This window comes from Notamacropus eugenii, chromosome 4 (assembly GCF_028372415.1).
Source record: "Notamacropus eugenii isolate mMacEug1 chromosome 4, mMacEug1.pri_v2, whole genome shotgun sequence".
NCBI lineage: Eukaryota > Metazoa > Chordata > Mammalia > Diprotodontia > Macropodidae > Notamacropus > Notamacropus eugenii.
The window spans coordinates 331,127,941-331,148,770 of record NC_092875.1 but is presented as its reverse complement, the minus strand read 5'-3'; the positions used below and the strand labels follow the sequence as shown (position 1 = coordinate 331,148,770).

General features: G+C 34.2%; 1 protein-coding gene across 2 annotated transcripts; it reads right to left on the bottom strand.

Annotated features, from left to right (window-relative positions):
* Positions 1-990: 990 nt before the first annotated feature.
* Positions 991-14,130, bottom strand: SYT4 (synaptotagmin 4). Of its 2 annotated transcripts, XM_072605259.1 has the most exons (5): positions 13,807-14,130; positions 10,191-11,008; positions 7,435-7,555; positions 3,860-4,162; positions 991-2,435 (listed from the first exon to the last, which is right to left on the bottom strand). In XM_072605259.1, exons 1-5 carry the CDS (start codon positions 13,838-13,840, stop codon positions 2,410-2,412), a joined length of 1,302 nt encoding a protein of 433 aa, XP_072461360.1. In that variant the 5' UTR covers positions 13,841-14,130; the 3' UTR covers positions 991-2,409. The 2 variants fall into 2 exon arrangements, with proteins under 2 accessions (XP_072461360.1, XP_072461361.1); XM_072605260.1 differs by having other exon boundaries at positions 991-4,162; positions 13,807-14,129.
* Positions 14,131-20,830: the final 6,700 nt, after the last annotated feature.

Below are 20,830 nucleotides of genomic sequence, written 5' to 3'. Positions count from 1 at the left end.
AATGAGGGAGTTAGGCTAGATGATTTTTAAAGTGTTTTCCAGTTTTAATGCTCTCTGATTCTACAAAAATAACCCCACAAACATATATGTACTTTAATACATAATACATAAGAAGACACCATCCTAGAGATAGTCTTCAAACAACAGTTTAGCTGGTGGCACGCTAGAGAGCTGGACCAGGAGGCAGGAAAATATGACTTCGAAATTATTTAGACAATTACTAGCTATGTGACTCTGGATAGGTCACTGAACCTTTGTTAGGCTCAGTTTCAACTGTAAAATGAATATAATAATGACACCTATAATAATAATAATAATAATAATGATTGTTGTAAGCAACAAATGAGGTAATATTTATAAAAAGGCCACAGTGCCTAGGACCTCTGTAAATGTCATTCCATTTTCCTTTTCCTTCCCTTCCTTTCCCTTCCCTTTCATTTATTTCTCTCCCTCCTGGTGGAGGAATTGTATTCATCTTTTGAATCAGTCCATTTTTTTTTCATGTTCCATCTACCTTGAATCTCCATTACACAACCCTTTATGATAAAAAAAAGTCTGACCCTTCAAAGTGGTGACCAGATAGATCCTTAGCTCAATTTCTCCTTAACCTGAGGATAGATAAGGGGGTTCTGGGGTGATAACAAATAGGAAAAAGAGAGAAAATGAAAAGTCAAAACTGAAGGAAATTAGATAGGAATAGGAAAAAGAAAATTATGAGTCAAAAAACTGTGAAATAATGTAAAGGAAATTGTGAAAATATCCACAGAAAATGATGGTTTAGAGAAAATAAAAAGAAAAGCAGAAATAGAGAGGCTACCCCCCCATACTATACCCTCCCCAATAGAACACCATCATTCATAGTTCTGAGTTCTGCCTTTGATGTTTTGGAGGCAGATATCAAGAATGTTATCTCCGAGAAGATAACTCTAGAGCCCAAATGGAAGAGTAATAAATGCTATATAAAGAAACACATTGGTAGGAGGTTTGGGGTGGGATGGTATGAGTAAAAGCAGCAGTTTATTTTTGTCTTACAAACATGGCACATCATACAGAGCTGGCACAAAAAATCATGACAAAATTTCATACACCATGCTTCCTTCCAATTCACTTCTATTGAATTACAACATCAGAACAAATCAGTTATTGAGTTACAACAGTTCTTCAAACATGGATTCCTCCCAATAAGTAGGATTGGGTAGGCTACTCAGACAGACAATTATTTTACAAGTTTGATACAGTGCAGGATCCTTAACAGAATTCAAGGTATGCACACGGATATTTAACACATTATAAAACAGAAAAAAAAAGAATTATCAAATGACAGGATGATGCATGTCCCTGCCTGTTTCAGTTTCTTTATGTATTTTTTCATTGTCCTTTTCTTTCCTCAGAATGAGTTGCAAGTCAATTACTCAACTTTTCAAACTCAAGAAAGCGTGAAATTAAAAAAAATTAAAAAAGAATTCTATTTACAAATCTGTTCTGTAATAAAAAAAAGGTTTTTTTGGTTTTTTTTTTAACATTTTTTCCCTACTTCCCTCCATTATCAACAGTCATTCTTTAGCTGGCAATAATATTAGTGCTTAGGCTGCCAAAAGGGGGTACTTCATACCAACTTCTCACTTATACATTTATGGAAATTCAAATAAAATAGACACACAGCCCAAGAAGCTAAAGAAATCAAAACAGAAAATAATTTGCCTTTCCCTAAATTAGAACCTGTAACTGCATAGAGGCCATTAGATGTGGTAGAGAAAAGAGGGCACTTCACTTGAGAACTGAATTCGAGCCTCAGCTCTCCCACTAACTAAACATGTGACCTTAGGCAAATTATTTAACATCTTGGCACCTTGGTTTCTTCATCTATAAAGGTGAGGCAGTTGAACTAGGTGAATTCTAAGATCCCTTTTAGCTTAAGAATTCTATAGTTCCATGTATCTGTCTCCACTGATAATGCTTGCATAAGGATGTTGTATTGAACTAGATGCTCTAAGAGGATATTGTGGTGGGATGAAGATGTGGTAGGGACATAAGAACAAACACAGTTGTTTTCAAACAAAATACAGTTAATTCCAGTCCTTTATACACACAGAATGTAATACATTTACTTTATATTGAGCACTGTCATAAAAAGCATGTATAAGTTGTTTCAAAAATGCAATTTCATAGAATTTTATAAACACCATGATATCAAACACAGTCTCAAAAACTGATAAGTACTGACACAAAACCTGAAAGACTCAAAATGTAATTCTTTCAGTGGTAATTATTTCTTACTTGCATATTTCATATTCCAACTGCATTGGAATTTCCAACTTCACTTCTCCTTCTCATTGAAATTCAAATGCAGTGACCAAAGATAATTGTTTCCAAGTGATCATTTCAGTTTTGCATTGTTTTCTAGTAGTACTAAAGTGGCCTCCAGAGCCCAAATCCTGAAAAGTGATATAGAACATAATTATATAGTTTGTCTGTAGGCAACACTACCAAAGCAACTTAACCAAGAAGGAATACGAAACTTCACACATAGTTCTGTGCTAGTAGTATGGGCTAAATGTATTGGAATTAATGCAAATATATTTCTATGGGGATTAAAAGTATTTTACTTTATTTTTTAAAATATTATTTTTCTTATTTTGGTTTTTGACTTCAGGGAACAATTGTTTTTTTTCCATCTGACAGCAAATAGCTTCTTACAGTCACAAATTGACTAACATTGATTAAAAATAAGAAAAGGTAACTAAAGAATTAGTCATTATCATCATCTCTTAATGCAGAAAAAATATGATGTATATCTCTTCAATACACATATTTTTCAAAATTGTTTCATGTGACAGTTTCCCAGCCCTTTTTCTAGCAAGGCATCATGTCTTTATCCCTTGCTTTAACTGATATTATAACAGAGTGAAACAAGGTGTTTTTTCTTCCTTAGGCCATACTGATATTTGGGAATGTGACAAAATTGCAGAAAATTTAGTAGCAGTTTTTTTATGTGACATCTTAAACTCATTTATCTTGAGGAAGCAATTAACTACCTCTGGACTTCATTTTCTTTATTTGTAAAATGAAGGGTTTGAATAAGATGTTCTTTAAGGTCCATTTCATATTTAAGATCTTTTAAGCCCTAGATATTTTCATATAGCCTTTTGGTAAAGGACTTTAATATTCATTTCCAAAATTCACCTATAATGTAACAGTACAACTGGATCCCAGTTGAGCTGCTTTCTAAAACTAAGAATTTAAGTATGTATTGAAACTATTTTCCTTGTGATAAAATGGTTCCCAGTAAGTCAAAACCACAAACGAATGAGTATACACCATTTCATACAAAGCAACTATTTGTACATAACACAATTGATAAATTAAACTTGTCAACACTTCTTGAAAGTCTTTGGATTGATCAAAATAATGCATTTCTCCAACTTTTAGGAAAATGAATGATTTTCACAAGAGCTCTGATCTCTTGGACTCATAGAGACACGTTTTCCATGTTAATGTCTCAAGAGACACAATGAGTTCCAATGACATATACAGAGGAGGCCACCACCTTCAAAACCAAAGCTACCAACTAGAGATACAATGATATATTTATGAAAGACTGTACTTACTGAAATTTACATTATGACAATAACTACCATCAGGGAAGTTGAATCTCTTATGAAATTGTATCAAATTTCTCTAATGAAGGAAAATAAAATGAATGATAAAATCTTACAATTACCTCCTGACCTATTAATTCAATCCAGTCTTAACAAAAAGACTATCTGTCAAAAGCTTGTAATCACATTTAACAAAGAAAGAAAGTTACTCCTTGTCTATGGAAAATCATTAAGTTCCAATTCATTGCAAAGATGCTAACCATCACAAAGCATATGCCACTTGGCAATTTGTCTCCTAGGATATTCACGGATCTCCTTCCAGTGCTCTCCACCTGTTCCTTCTGCTGACGCTCCAAGGACCAACCTCCCAATGACTTCATTCCTTGATCCTCTGTCAGAATCCAAAACCAGGAACTCTACACTGATCTCCTCAAGACTTTCACAAGGAATGTCAAAGACAAACAATTCATTGAAAACTGCATTAGGGGTGCATTTCTTCACATGTGTTTTCTTCTTGGAGATTCTCTTTTTTGCATGATACAGGTTCACTTTGACATAAGGATCTGAAATTACAAAAGAAAAAGATGTAGGAAGTAAAATTTTAGTTGCAGTGAAGGAGAAAATATAGGGGCAAGTGAAAATAACCAAAAAAAAAAGAGAAGAGGATCTAGACAAAAACTTAAGTAGGATAAAAAGAGAAAAAATTTATAAATCATCTGACAACACACTAATTCTGAGGTTCCACTGTGGTACAGTATGAATAACACTAGGCTAGGAATCGAAATTAGAATTTTGAGTTTAAGTTTTTCATTGATGGTATAACCTTGGGTAAACAAGTTTCTGACCCTTTCTAGGTCTCAGCTTCATGTGTAAAACAAAAATCATGAGCCAGACAATCTATCATATATATTATTAGAAACTTTAATAATAATAATGAAAATATATACAACAAACACAAATAAAACTGGGAATTAAATTTCTAAGTAAAGCCTATTCACTAGCATTAAGTTTTTTTCACAAAAAATAAGTAATATGTTCTATATTATCATGAAATATAATTGTTTTTGTGCTTTGGGAAAAATTCGTAGACTATGTATATATTGTGCTTATTCTGAGCAAAAAAAATAGATCATTCTGTATATAGCTTTGATATGTCTTTGTATAATTCACATCTGTCATGACAATTTCACTACATTAACATGCTATAACTTAATGAATCATTTACTACTGGGACTACATTTTGTTTTGATTTTTTTTACATTTACCAATAAAGTAGTTGTGTATATTTTTACACAGATACATTTCTAATTTCATGTCTAACTATAAAAGTATATCTCTTCTTGCAATAAATTTTGTCTTAGTATGCTTATTTTCTGTTCATCAGTCTTATACTCCACTGGATATTGCTCTCTGAGTATTCTGCTCTTTATGTAATCAAATAAGTGATTGTTATAGAACTTATAGCAGATACATATACATGTACATGCACACATATACAAATATACACATACATATATACTCATGCACATATATACATTATATATACAGATAAAAATATACATATATACATGTATAGATGTGTGTGTGTATAAAACTTCTCTCTAATTATTGCTGGGTAGAGTCTAACCTTCTTTTCTGTCTAGCCAAGCTTTCAGAGACTCAAATTTAAAGTTCATTTCTCCCTCAGGACTCTTTTGGTGACCAGAAAGTGTCTGGATAAACCTCAGGTGAAAAAAAAACAACATCTATTTCCCTTTTAGTTGAAGGGAATTGTGCCAGGCCCTGAAGAAGCAATGATAAATCAGATATGGCCCCTATACGCAAGGAGTTTATAATCTAACTGGAGGGAAAAAAGTACACAAAAAATAGTGATACATATAACAGCATAATAGATATACAAGTGAAAAGCAAGTATTATGTTAGACTAGATCCAAGGAGGAAAAGATTACTTATATTTGAATGATTAATGAAGAATTCATGAAAGAGGCAGATTTCAAGCTCTGTCTAGAAGGAAGAGTAGTCATTCATTTGGCAATAATAATGCTGATGAGGACAGGGGTAACAAAAGATATGCATTCCTCATGGTGATCTTTTGTAAACAAAGGAAAGGAATTAGAAAAAAACCCATAATTTTGGGGAATGGTGAATTGATACGTCGATTTTCAGGGCAAATATGGTGAAATAAGACTGGATATATTAGAATCATATTATGGAGGGCTTTTAATGTTTGGCTAAGTTTGAATTGTATTCTATGGATATTAGGGGAGCACTAGAAGTTGTTTTTAACAGTGAGATAAAGAAAGAATTTTGCAAGATTTCTGACATAACAATGTGCTGGATAGAATGAAATAAGGAGATGTTACAGGTTAGCATATTGCTAGATGCAAGAAAGCAAGTCAGGACAACACTGTAATAGGCCATGTGAGAAATTATAAAGGTCTACCCTAGAAATGTATAATGAAAATGGACAAAAATATGATATCAGAGACACTAAGAAGGAAGAAGGAACATAGCTTGGCAACAATTGGATTGAAGCGTAGTAAAGAATTGGAGATTTTTTTCAAGGTATAAAGCAGATAATTACAGAGAAAAGGACTCAGGAGGTCGGACAGGATTGAAGTTACAACTCAAAGGCCATAGTTGAGGCATAATAGAAAGATGAGATGATCAAATCAATAAGAGACAGGAGTTTTATGGCAATAAAGTTAACTTTGCCTCTCTTAAACCAAGGTGGCATCTATTTGCAACAACATCCCTCCCTGGGTCTCATACAGATTTCTTTTTCCATTCCTGTATTACCATATATTATAATTATCTACATACTATCCCTCATTTGAAAGGGCAACTAGGTGGTCCAGAGGGTAAAGCACAGGGTTTAGAATCTGAAGACTTATCTTCATTTGTTCAAATCCAATCTCTGACACTTACTAATCACACTTACTGTGTGATCTGGGTGAATCACTTAATCCTGTTTGCCTGTTCCTCACCTATAAAATGAGCTGGAGAAGGGAATGTCAAAGCATTCTATTGTCTTTGCCAAGAAATCCCCTAATAGGGTCATGAAGAGTCAGACATGACTGAAAAGTGACTCAACAATATTGCCCATTTGTTTATAACATTCACAAGTCAGGGCTAGATCTTTTCCTAATTTTGGAGACTTCTTTGGTGCCTATCACAATGATTAGTGCTTAAAAATACTTTTTGAAATTAAATTAATACAGTGATGTACATTTGGTAACCATACATAAAAATTACTTAATAAATTATTGTTGTTTAATGTTTCCTTCCTATGGTTATTCATTGAACTAAAAATCAGTGATCACTTTTATTGGTTTTAGTAAATAAAAATGATAAATAAAGATAATGGGAGAGTCAATGCAGAGATATGATAGAAAATGTAATAGCACATTTGACTTAGGCATGAAATTATACTCCTTTGCTAGTTTTATAAAAGCTTTAATCATATCAAAACACAATACAACATCCTGCTTCTTTGGTCTGGGTTTCATCTAAGCCGTTCCCATGCTGATTCTGACTATATGTCTTTTTATAAAACCTTTCCATCTCTCTTCAACTCAAACTTTACCTGTTTTATTCATGTTCCTAAAGTCTTAAGATAAACTTGAGAACAATCATGATAGTGTTGACTGTTTAGGAAACCAAAGAAGGGCACATGGTATACCTTCTAACTAGACAAAAATAGAAATCAGGACTTAAAAGATGAAGATTTATATGTGTATATATACACACACACACACACACACAAACATAATCTTCCTAATCTGGGATCAATTCTTTTCCAATAAAAATTCATTTATTTCAGATGCAAAGTTACCTGATAATCCAGAAACATCGGCTTTAGGTAGGTGCCGAGCTTTCAGAACCACCACAGTGAGAGTGTTGGTTGTGGATTGATAGCAAAGAGAGATCAGAAGTTCACCTCTTCCTGAAGACTTCTAGAGAAATAAAGATACTTTTTATAAATATCTTTTGACATTATATATTTTCTGTTGCTTGTAAAACATAATTTCTAATGAACTATATACATAGCACTATTACATACTTCTATTTTATTTAACTTAATTTTTACTACTTTCACTTTAATACAATAGAGCAAAAAGCAATTATAATAGAAAGCTTCATGAGTAACCAGCACATTCTTGTGTCATAGCACTTGTGTTTGCCATCTAGTGGTCATCATGATTGTTGCTTAATGTTTTCATTTCCCAGGGATTAGCCACACCTTTTTTTAAATTTTGCAAGAGAAGATTCAATGGTAGTTTATATATAGCTAGCCATAGCTTTTATTTTCGGGATTACTTTATATTTGTTGAAGTAACTTGAGTGATTAACATATTATTCATTCCTCCTAAAACACTGAGTGAAGAACAAAATGACCCTACATTTTTTTAGTTGTAGTAGCTGTGTCTAATCAGAGATATAAAGCTTGTTCAAAAATCCCTCAGAGATTTCAATAAGGTTCAACTCTATTCAACTCTTTTCTCTCTATTTAATAATATAGTAGGTTTGTTTTGCTCTTAGGAAATGTATTAAAGTCTGGTGAGAATTCGATTTGGAGTTTCTGTCCCCTCAGTTTGGATTTATTTGATTGCAATATTCTCTGGGTAATACTTAAATTCTGCTTTTGGGATGGCTGCTAACTTAAAACAGAAAATTTTAATAAAAAAAAAAGGTGAGAAAAAAGCTTAAAGACTTGTGAGTAGGAAGAGTAGATCTTCACCATTTTTATCTTGAACTGTTTTGTCAGGCTGGTTAATTCTATTGACCTCTTCAGAAAAAATATTTTAAAACTCATAGAATAAGACACATAGAATTACAAAGGAACTTCAGAAATATAGTTGTCATTTTTTTTAGTCATAGGCTTTAGTATAAGAAATTCTGAGATATAGAATGGTGTTTCTGGCATGGTCCCCAACCTCAGAAACAGATGAAAAATGAGATGACACATTCAACTTTGAGGAACCCTTGGGCAATTGATGAATTGAATTTATTACATATTATGAAATAAAATATAGAAATTGATGCTAATTTGATACTTAAAATACTAACACAATCCCCTATAAAATGCAGGTAAGTAAATGCCTAACTTTACTTATTTTGATATAGTTTATAAGTGTAGACTATGTCAAAACATTCCAAATGCTTTGTAAGATAAAGAGGTATGGTCTTTTTCTTTATGATTATTGCATATGCTATCCCTGTATATTCGTTCCCTTGAGGTGAATTTTTAAATAACACTAAAAAATTTCATTGGGAATAAATAGTCTGAGTAAAGTATATATATATATATATATATATATATATATATATATGTATGTATGTATGTATGTATGTATATGTATATATACATATATGTATGTGTATACATATACACATACATGTATGTATATATACATATATGTATGTATATATGTATATATATATCAAACATGGGGAATATTATAGTTTGATATGAAAGTACTAGATTAGGAATCAAGAGACTAGATTTTTAGACCTGAAATTATTTTCCCACTTATAAGCAATATCAAAGGATCATGGGTAATCTTTAGAGAGAGTGATTCAGGTGAAGTGAATATATTAGGCAGAGAAAATGTATGAACAAATTTCAGTAGGTAGGGAAAAGTGAGAAAAATTTTGTGAATGACAAGTTATAGCCAAGAAGGGAAATAAGAATTTTAATTTACCATTCTCAATTTCACACGTGAGGACTGGAGGGTTTAAAAGACTTGTTAAAGTCACATAATGGTTTTAGATTACAAATTGTACCTACCTGTGCCTAAGTTTCCTCATCAAAATTTGGCAAAATAGAGGCAAGGGCTTGGCTGTGTGCAAAGTCCCTTTCAGTTTTAATGATTCTTTGTTAAAATATGCAGTTCTCACATTGCTGAATTTTCAATGACATTTCTATCACTAAACACCTTATATATTATGGCTGCAATAAGACATTTGAATGTTATACTTTAAGTTGAATTAGACTTTCTTTTGTTTAGTTTCATATCTTCTCATTTTCCAATACTGTCGTGAAAACTAAAAGATAATTGTGCCAAAAGCATAGTAAATAACATATTAGTAACATAGCATATAACAATATTAACTGATAAATTATTTCATGGAAAAGACGTGATATTCCCTACACTAAAATAAAACTATGATCATTAACTACCAATGATGTTGGTGATAAACATACATGTATAAGATAAAGATTCAGTATAATGCAATTTCTGCCTTTTTGGAAAATAACTTCATTTAAAGCCAGTACAAATACTTAGGAGAGGAGAGAAAAATGAATCTTTAGAATGATATTTGTCAAAGTTTCATAAAACTTGATTATTCTTTATAGCCCTTAAGACATCTCTCTATAACTATTTATGAAAATATAAAGTTAAATAAATGAAATTATTTTCATCATGCTATTATTTTTGTTGTTAGCATTAAACATGGTGAGAATAATGCCTCAGAACCTGATAGAATTTTCAAGTAAAAGATCTAGATATTTTAAATTAGCTACTAATAACATACTAATAACTCAACCTTGATTGCAAGTACTTCAAAATGGTTGAAATCAATTACCCTAACATTTCTTTTGATGATCTCTCTGTTCATTAACATTCTTCCATCAGCCAATTCAATGCCTGAGAGGGGAATAAGCACTTCTCCAATGATATCATCTCTTGAAAACCTGTCAAAACTCAAGATAATGAAGTGAAGGACCAAATCTTGTATTTGGCTATATGGGATCCCATAGAAGGTGAAGGTTTCATCAAAAGCTGGATCTAAGGTTTTTCTCAGGACTCTGGTTTTCACTTTGTGCTTCTTCTCAGGAAGGATGGTCATTTTGATATAGGGGTCAGAAGTCATTGACTGTTCATCCATAGCTGGCAAGCCACGAGCTTCTTTGATATTCACCACAAATGCCTTTTTCTCAAAATTGTACTCTAAGGAAAAGAAGAGGGTGCCAAGTTTATCCTGTTTCTCTACAGAACATAACGATGAACTAGACTTCAAGCTGTCTGGGGAAGTGGACTCTTTCTGTTCTTTTTCTGAGAATGTTTTAGGAGTCAAGTGCTCAAGATCAGAAGGGCTGCCAGCTTTGGGGTTTGCTTTGGGGAAATTGCCATTAAGGTCTCTCTTCTCAAGGTCAAGATGTAGTGAGGTCTTTGGCACAGCTGGTTTATTTTTTGCTTCACTTTTGTCATCTGCTCCAAATTTCTTCTTACTGTTCAGGTTTTCTGGATAAATGTCAACTCCCTTGAGCACATGTACAAATTTATAGGGAGGAGTCTTGTTAGTCTTGGAGGATTTTCTCTGACAGCAGATCCAAGCAAACAGAGATACTGTGAACACCAGACCAAATGCACTGAAGATCCCCACCACCGTAGGAATTTCATCTGGAAAATGAAATGACCAATAACTTATATTAAAGGAGCAAAGCTTGAGATACAAGGCAATTTGAAAAACATAATAGAGATGGCAATTTCAGTAGGTTGGACAGATTGAATTACTTTCCAACTGCTCAGGATAAGAGTTATGTATATATTTCACGCCACCTTCAGGTATAAACTCATCCCCTGGGTGACACCAAGAGAGAAATACAGTATGATGGAAACTCCCTCATTTCAGTTGTGTGCCATAAACAAAATGACAGGGAGAAACTAGAGAGGAGAAAAATCTGTTAACCTATGCATATTTCTCAATTATTACACAAGACAACCAGAGTTTGGCAGGTCAGTGCCAATTACATTATTTTCTTCATTAACATTGTATGCCCTGTTATTTTTTCCTGAAGCATCATTAATATGTGTTTCAAAGGATACATTATTTAAACACTTATTAGGAATTCCTTGAACTAGTTTAATTAGAATCCAAAATATAGTGATAGTGCCAAAGCAATTAGTACTCTGTCATATACGCTAAAAGTTTCTCTGTCAGATAATAGATTAAAACATGGAAACAAACTGGTTAAAAATAAAGGAAAAAGAAAAAACAGAAAGAAAATATTTAATTAGCTTATAAGAATAAAAAAAATTGACTTACTACTCTTAAAACCTTCCCTTATTAGAATGATTGCCAGACTACAAAGAGAAAAACAGCACAATTTACACAAATGCAAACAGCAAAGAAATAGAACTGTGTCTTCCAGTAAATAGCTTCCTTTTAACATATAAAGAAAAAAAGAATGAAAGTAACTGATAATTTAATTTTATCCATCACTGTTTTTTTGTCTTAATACATTTCAATGTCACAATACAGTAATCAGAACCAAATTCACATTCCTCCTGAGAATAGAGTATTAAATTATTGATGTTTAGTGACATTGCTTATGCATTAAGGTAATCATGTTCTGTATGTAAGTATATTTCACCCACAAATGATTAGCAACTATGTATGAAAGCTCAGCATTATCCTGTCCAGATAGTTTGTCCATTTAAAATGGATGTTCAGTAGAAGCAATGCACACAGTTAAACATAATGATTTCGGCACTGGCTACCTAAGTTTTGCTATGTTATTATATTTTTTAAAAATTTCCTTCCCTTATTGAGAAGGAAAGTTCAGGAACACAAAGGGTTAAGATTTGTTTAAATGTCTTTGAGAAGAATGATCTTTTGTCACTATACTCCTTACTAGCTTCTTTCTCTTTAGGATTCTGTATACGTCTCCCAATAATTACAAACCAGAACTTAATGAAGACGAATTAGAAATGTTTGATCAAAAGTGTCCAATAAAGAAAAAAATTAATTTAAAGGAATATAAAAAATTGAATCATTTAGAAATGAGAAATTAATCTTTAAATTTGTAAAACCTGAAATATTCTTGAGTGGCATAGAAAAAATAGTCAAGGACTGAACATGACTAGCCAAAGTTAGCATAAGCTTTGAAGCTGCCCTTACTGTCAAAGCAATAAAGAGGTACACACAATTTGTTTGACCAAGAAGTGTACTGTAGCAAAGTGGGGGTGTGAGAACTTATTTCATATTTCAAGGAAAATAGAAAGTAATTTAAACCATTTTAGTTAAATTAACCAGATCACTGAACTTAGAACTAGAAGAGAACTTATATTTCAAGATAGAGTTGTTATTTTTTGGAGGGGAAGCAATGTAGATAATGGCTTATTAACAGAAATACTTAATTTTTTCCATCAAATATGGGTGATGGACACAATCACTGTAATTACAAAGCACCAAATGGGAAGTGCTGTACAGAAGCGATTACTGTCAATTAGAGTGAAACCTGGGCTTCTTTGAATTCTGTTACCAAATAACTAAAGAATACAATGCAATATAGAAAAGAATAAGTACACTCAAAGTCCTGCCTACTGGTAGAATGAATAGATTTGGGGAACAGAACAAAACTAGTTCACCCAGTGATAACAACAGCTCCCTCACCCCTCCAAATCCTCACTCTCATTAGCACACTTTTATGAGAATATTTGACTTTCAGAGCTGAATCATTTTAAAAGTAACTACGATTCTTCCCTATTGCACAAAGACTGAATACAATAGAACCACAAACTTAAAAGAGGAAGGGGGCTGCGTTTGAAGAGAAAACAGTACATATTTGGTATGATGTAATAGGGACAGATAGAAATGCTGCCCTTGAATCCTACCTAGCAATATCTTCTGAGGAGAAACAAAAAGGGAAAATATAGCCTAACGATATGGCCATAAAATAATCATGTTACTTTCTGATATAAAATGAGGGTGTCAAAGCCCACTAGTTAAAATTATTTTGAACTGACTCCATTTTTTAGGATGTCTTAAGTGTATATTTGCTTTTAAGCTCTGTGCCGCCGGCCCCCACCCCCCACCCCTCAAATGACAAACGCAAGATATTTATCCGAAAAGAATCCTCATCAGGCCAAATAAAATTAAATAAAACCAACAATCAAATATCAGAACACTTTGCTGCTACTACAATATGCAGAGCTCCCTGAATCTTTGAGAACTTCTTGAAGGTAAAATAACCTTAGCAGAATGCAGTATTCAAGGAGGATACCTGATAAGGGAAAGAGACAGACGGGGTTTACTAAGATTATCCGAGTACCATTCACGTTCTCTGGAACCAGTAGCTAGCTAACCTACACCCAGTCTTTAGAGGCAACGTATACTCCAAGCAGTAGTTTCCAAAGAAAAACAACCAAACAAACAAGCAAACCTTTTTTTTAAGTTTGGTTAAGAACTTGCTTACCAAATTCCTCTCTGCTTGAGGTGATCGGAGCCATGTTTGCTGCGTGCTCTGTCCGAGGTACTGAATAGCAACCCCTGGCTTGCCTCACTATGAAAGCGACTGTTTTTCTCTTCCCAGAACGAGAGGCTGGATTTTCCTCGTGATGCAAACACCAACGTGCAGCCCAGGGGACCTTCAAGAGCAAGCAAGTGGGAGCGGGGGGGGCCTGAGGAAGCAGAGACGGAGTTCAGTTCTCCTTCACGCAGAGATTTGCCACCCCCTTTCCTGTTTTGGCTCTTCTGAGTAGCTCCGCTCTTACATTGTAGACGTGGTTGAAACCCAAATTGACGCAATCCTGACGCTACAGGGCTGAAATCAGCACCTGCCCTCCTCCCCTTCCATTTTCCCTATCCTCCACCCCTTCTTCTTTCTCTAGTTTCTCCAGAGGATTCAACACACACTCATCAATTATTTTAACTGCTCTGCTACAGGAGATTAGCTGTCTTATTCAGTGGGACACAGAAGCAGACTAAGATAGAAGTCCCTAAACTCAATCTTGTCAATCCATAACATAAAATGTTTGGACTTCATGGGTGGGTGGGAGCGTATCTCAGTGTGTCAGCGTTGTGATGCAAGGAGGGGATTAAGGGGCAAGAAAAAAGAAAAAAAAAACCAGTTCCATGTGATCCATTTCAATTACACACACATACACACACACACACACACACACACACACTTTATTCTCATGTTTCTTTCTTCAAAGCAATATACATGTCAGAAAAAAAAATTCACAGCTGACTGACACATTTAAAATAAAACTACCAAGATTTTCCCCTTTCATCTTCCCTTCTTCTCTTCTTCCCTCCCTATCAGTCCTGTTATCAACATAACTTTTCTGGTGATAGTGTTAACAACTATTCCATTCTAACACTGCAAGCCTATTCTATCTAATATCTGAAATTTCATCTAGTAAAGTGCTTAGGAAAAGATGGGAATAATCACTTTTGTTTTCAAAGCCCTTCCAGATGTCCTTTCATCTTTGATGAAATTCAGTGAGTATTTTAAAGAAACTTTAGGGATGATGAATTTGGTTATAAACCCTGACTGCTAATGTATGGAAAAAGAAGAATATCTTAAAAGTTTGAAAATATCTAGCTTGGTGTTGGTAGTTATAAATTTCTGCAGATGAAAAGAAAAATCATGTACTACTATGTGTGTAAATGTATGTGTACATACATTATATATACTCATACATATATACACATGCATATATATATATATATATATATATATATATATATATATATATATATATATATATATAGTTTGGGTATATGTTTATGTACATAAACGCATAAAGTGGGTATATCTTGTATATATACATACATATATATACACAGATTGTCAGTTTGAGTTTAGAATTTATGAAATTGACTCTATAAAAATATGCTCATCTATTTAATCTATTTATTTCACAGGAGAGAGTCTCACAGAGTAGTTCAAATCATCAATTACTGTTTGTCAAAGAAGTCCTTTGGTTCTAAGCTCCTGAACAGAGATTCTATATATATAGATGTGAAGGGTGGGGTGAAGTGATGTTGGCAGACAGTCTCAGAAATCTACTGTACAATCAACAAGGTACTAAATGTTTGCAGTAGAGAATAGAATTAGTCAATCTGTGTCTGTGACTGTCTGCGACTCTAATATTCCATATCATGGAAAGTTTTATATATCAAAATTGCCTTTATTTTGTCAAAATGCCCATCTTTTCAGTCAAATTCTATTTTTTAAATGACTTTCATGTTATAAAAGCAGACAAAACAATTGTTTATTTGCAGACTTTGAGGTACCCACAGTACTACCTGAAACAGATGAGTTACACCTTAAGCAATTGATTTACCTGGCAAGATTTTCTCTAGGAAAAAGAAAAAGAAAACATTACTTTAAAAGAAATAAAAGGAGCATTCGTTTGCAATGAATACTACAGATACATAAATACAAACATTCAGTTTATTGAAGTATGTGTATACAATCTAACTAATATATGTAGTGTATGACTAAACTCCTATGTTACATAAATAATGTATATTTATAGGTGTTATTGTTTTATATTATTTAGTGCCTCATCGAATCTTCCTTTATGGAGCATAATTCCATCATTTATAAATGTCTCAGATTCTTTTAAATGTTTCATCCGAGCCCCACCCACGCATTGAATGTTCTTACTCCTTGTGATTACAGAGTGATATGATTACCTCCTCTCCCGAGCTCATGCAGCTTTGGATGCAGCGACAGCTCACTGCTACAAAATTAAAGGGAGAAGAAATGTTATCGATTGAAATATCTGAAATTCTTTTCACTCAACATCTTCTACCTTCTCACTAGTTGAGAAATCTCCCCGTTTCCCTAGAGCAACCAATACCTCTATAGGATGTGTGGGTGTAAGTCCCAACGCAGAGGAAAGCTGGTAAGTTTCCTTGCAACCTGAGTATTCCACCCTACCGGATCCTTAGAGGGATGCTTTCCTCTGGCCTAGTAAAGGAGTGATCAATGGATTGACATGCGCAAACCTCCCTTTTACAACCGGGAACTGTAGGGGGAAAGTTGCTAGGCAACCATCTCCACACCGCCCAAAACACACAGGCCTCAAACAAGCACATGCCTGAGAAACAGACTCTTTTATGCAGTTTTCTGCTGTTTGCCTTCACAATTTTTCCTTCAGTATTGATTTCTATTCAATTTAATTAAAAGTAATATGAAAACATTGTATATTTATTAACCACCTACTATGTACAGCTGTGCTAAGCACTCGAGGATGGATGGATGCCCTTAGGAAGCTTACATGGGGGGAGAGCCAATAGGAGGTTACAACATATATACAGATATGAGTGATATAAGGTAGAGTGTGAAGGTGACTAAAAAAATGAGATGAAACAGCTTTATCTAGGATAATTTGAAAACGGAGAGAACACTAACAGCTGGGGTCTATAAAAGGTATAACAGAGGGGTCTGCACCTTAAAGAAGGAAAAGATTTCAAAAGACAGAAATTAGAGTTTCTCTTCACACAGACAGGGAAACTAGAGAACACAGGATGAAAGCTGACAATTTAAGATGTAATCACTAATTTACCATCTTTAACCCTAACTTTATAACTACACACACACACACACACACACACACACACACACACACACACACATACACACACTATACATTTTAAAGGGAGTGAATTCATCAGAGTAAACTGTTTTTAAGATTCCCTTGATAATTTCTATTATTTAGTAAGAGACACAATACCTCATTGTTTATCCAAAAATTCAACTCACACTATAACTTACCCTTTCCCCCAAAAGAAGAGGGTATGTGTGACTATATATTAACAATTATTTACATAAAATTAAGTGTCTTTTTTAAGCTGAAAAATAACATGGGCATGAAATACTCAGATAATTTATTTGATTCTTTTGGGAGTGTGGATGAAGGGATGACTTGATTTCCCTGAATAATTGCTTTAAATTTTCATTTAACTTTTTAAAAAGAAATTCATTGGCTCTAAGCTAGTAATATAAATTCACCCTCAAGAATAAAATCAAAATCTTGAAATACAGTATCTTTTCAAAGCAGTACCATTAAGAGCTTTTCACTACCAGCCTTATGAAATCACTCTATGCTTTTACTCCTAGAGTCCAGAAAAAAGAGACAAAAATAGAAAGAATTATTTATACTTCCATTCTTGTTCCAACTTTATAATTCTCTAATTTGAAACAAAATTCAACAACAACCCTCTTGAATTCTTCTTCATCTGTATCAGGATATATTGAACTAGTTTCTTTTTAAAAATTTCTTTTGTCCTTATAATCAAAACTATAATTCTCAATAAATCAATACAAAAATATTTATTAAATTGTAACAGTATACTAAAAATTCAAATAAAACAAAGACAGTCCCTGACTTCAACATTCTAATATGGAAAAACAATGTTTACAAGCAAACTGAAGAGGAGTAGGAGGTTACTTGAAACAGAAGCAAGCTAGACAAAGAAGAGAGTAGATCATGGAGAGGAATAAGAAGAGGCTAGCCTTGGAGCACTCTCTGAGTGAAAAATTCTTGAAGGCACTAAAGACCTCATGAATGGAGGGTATTTTTAATGTGTGAATTCTAGGACTTGAATTAGTTTCCAAGTTAAAGAGGTTTCTGAGGCATGGAGTCTTTAGCATAGCCTGAGGACAGATGAAATATGGAACTTAAAATCTTCTTAAATATTTTTGATGTGTTAGTTTTGAGCATTCAACTAGATTGTGATCTCTATAATTTCACTTACTACATATCTATATACGTATATGAACATAAATTAATTTATGTAATACCTTGCTAAGTAATATAGTGACAGATGCAGATATACGTGCATATAATACTTTGGCAGTCTGGTAAAGTCTATGTAACTCTTCTCAAAATATTTTTAAATACACAAAATAAAATGTACCAAGCAAGAAAGTAAACTAAAAATTGAAATATAATTATGAAAATATATTTCTTCAACAATGGTAATATAGATGTTAATAAGATTAACAGTAGAAGAAAAAAAGGGGGGAAATTGATTTAGAAATGTGTTATAAAAATGCTTGATGCCTGAGAAGGTTTCCATGGTCTAGATAAGTGCCCAATAATGATTCATCTAATAAAATAGAGACCATTAGCTCTAATTAGAATTCAGAATGATCTTGCATGTGCCTTATTTCAATATGTACATATCTTAATAATAAGTGATTGAAATTATTTTAGGACAGGATACTCAGTCTTTTTTCCTCTTTACTGATATATTTTATTCTATTATAAATTGTTAAGTGAATTCTCATATGCTGATCACATATATGCTGCTCAACATGCAAACAGTATTGTGTAGAACTGCTAGATTGTGCTTGCACACTTTGGTGGAAATTTCCAAATTTTCTTTTGAATGTATAAGGGTGAAATAAAATAAAATATCAGGGATATTTATCTGAAAACAGAGAAGGTTTAAGGAAGGGATAAAAGTAGGAAGGGAATTAAGAAAGGAGAGAAATCAAAAGAAAAGGAAAAACAGGAAGGAAGGGAAGAAGAGAGTGAGAGGCAAAAGAGAGAGCAAAGAAAACTGAGGTTTTTTAGAAAACAGTCAAATTATATGGCTAAGATATTTGTTTTAGAATCAGAGACATGGGGGAAATATGGTAGCCCATTTAGAGTGAATCAGGTTCATTTGTGGTATTAGAAAAGTAAGAGAAGGCCAGGTATCTTAGAAAACAAAGAAAGGAAATAATATAGAAAAGGGAACTGGTCCTAGGAGTGATTCCAGAGCCTTATCCTGAGTCTTATCCTGAGGCAACATGTAGCAAAAAAATAATGTGAAAAAATCTTTGAGCCCAAGAAACTTGGAAGGTTAGCAAAAAAGATCTTTCTCACTAGGGTAAAAGGGGAATGCAGTCTATGGAAGAAAGAATCCCAACAAGCCAGTAGCAAGTACCATCTAAGCAAACTAGTGGGAGATCCTGAACCCTAGTTTGGCAGAACAAGCAAGTGTCCACACCAGGGCCCCACACATGCCTTAGAATAGACAGGGGAGAACCACCACATGTGTTTGGGTATCTCTGGGCAAACAGGCAACCTCTAGTGGCCAGACTTTCTGGTTCAGTGAAGCCGCTGGAAAATACAGAAACACTCCACTGGCCTCAGCACATGCTAGACACCACCATTAGGATGCTGGCTCAGCACTACCTAACCTGCCAGACCCCCTAAAATCTCCAGGAACACCAACAACTCCCCACCCCACCCCTTCAGCATAGCACCAAACATGGGAATTGGTGTTGCCCATTGGGAGCCTCAAGGCAACATCAATGCAACACTCAGTAAACAGACAAGGTCTCAGCTGCTGGCACAAGAAGCCTGAGACAATATCTCTTCCATCCTAGGAGCAGAATAAAACTTTAAAAGAAAGGAAGAAGGCCAAAAAAAGATGAGCAGAAAAAAATAACAAAAAACAATCTGACCATTGAAAGTTATTATTATGACAGGGAAGAAAAACAAAAACTAAGAGGAGGGCAAAATTGTCAAAACACCTATGGACAAAGCCCTGCAAAAATGAGAAGTGGTCTCAAGCCCATGGAAGAGCTCTAAAAGGAGCTTAAAAATTGTAAGGGGAAGGCAGAGCCAAGATGGCAGAGTAGAAGGATGGATCCACTGTAGGTCTCCACCCCAAAGCCCAATAAAGTACTTGTAAAAATGACTCTAAAAAAATTCAAAAGCAGCAGAAGACACACAATGACATAGTGAAAAAGATTTTCAGTTCAAGATAGCCTCAAAGAACTACATTGCATTGGACTCAGAGTGGATCACAGCCCAGTATGGGCCATGCAGAACATACAAGACTGGAGCAGGCTTCAGGGCATGAAATCATAGAGAACTGCTGTGGTTCCCAGATTTCTCAACCCATAAAAGTCAAAGAAAATTTCAAAGATCATCAAGAAAGTTCTTTTACCTGGGTGAAAGGAAGAGGGGTCTGGTCATGGCCCTGACCACAAGGTGGCAGTAGCCACTGGGGCAGCAGTGTCCACTTTTGGAGCCCTCACCCTAAAGAACTTGGGGGAAATGAGTGGCTAATCAGGGTCTCAGTCCTGAATAGTGATCCTGGGGTAAGGAAGAGTACTGGTGCTGACATAGCAGAGCTGGTGGCAGCTGTGGAGATGTAACCCTACTTGAAGTTCCAGGGCAGAATAGAGTGCTTGTGGTTGCTCATAGACCAGAGTTCAGGCTTGATTATGTGACACTGGAGGAAATGAGGACTTACAGGTACTTAGAAATATTTCAGAAAACAGCTGCACCAAACATCCAGAGCCTTGGGTAGTATGCCTGCCCCTTAACAAAGGACTCAAAAGTCAAATAATTTGACTGGGAAAATGCCCCCAAAAGGGCAAAGACTATAGAAGGTTAGTTTCTTGGGGAAAAGAAATTTTCTTCCATCCTTTTGGATGAGGAAGAGCAAAGGACACCATGAGAGGAAGATAATAAGGT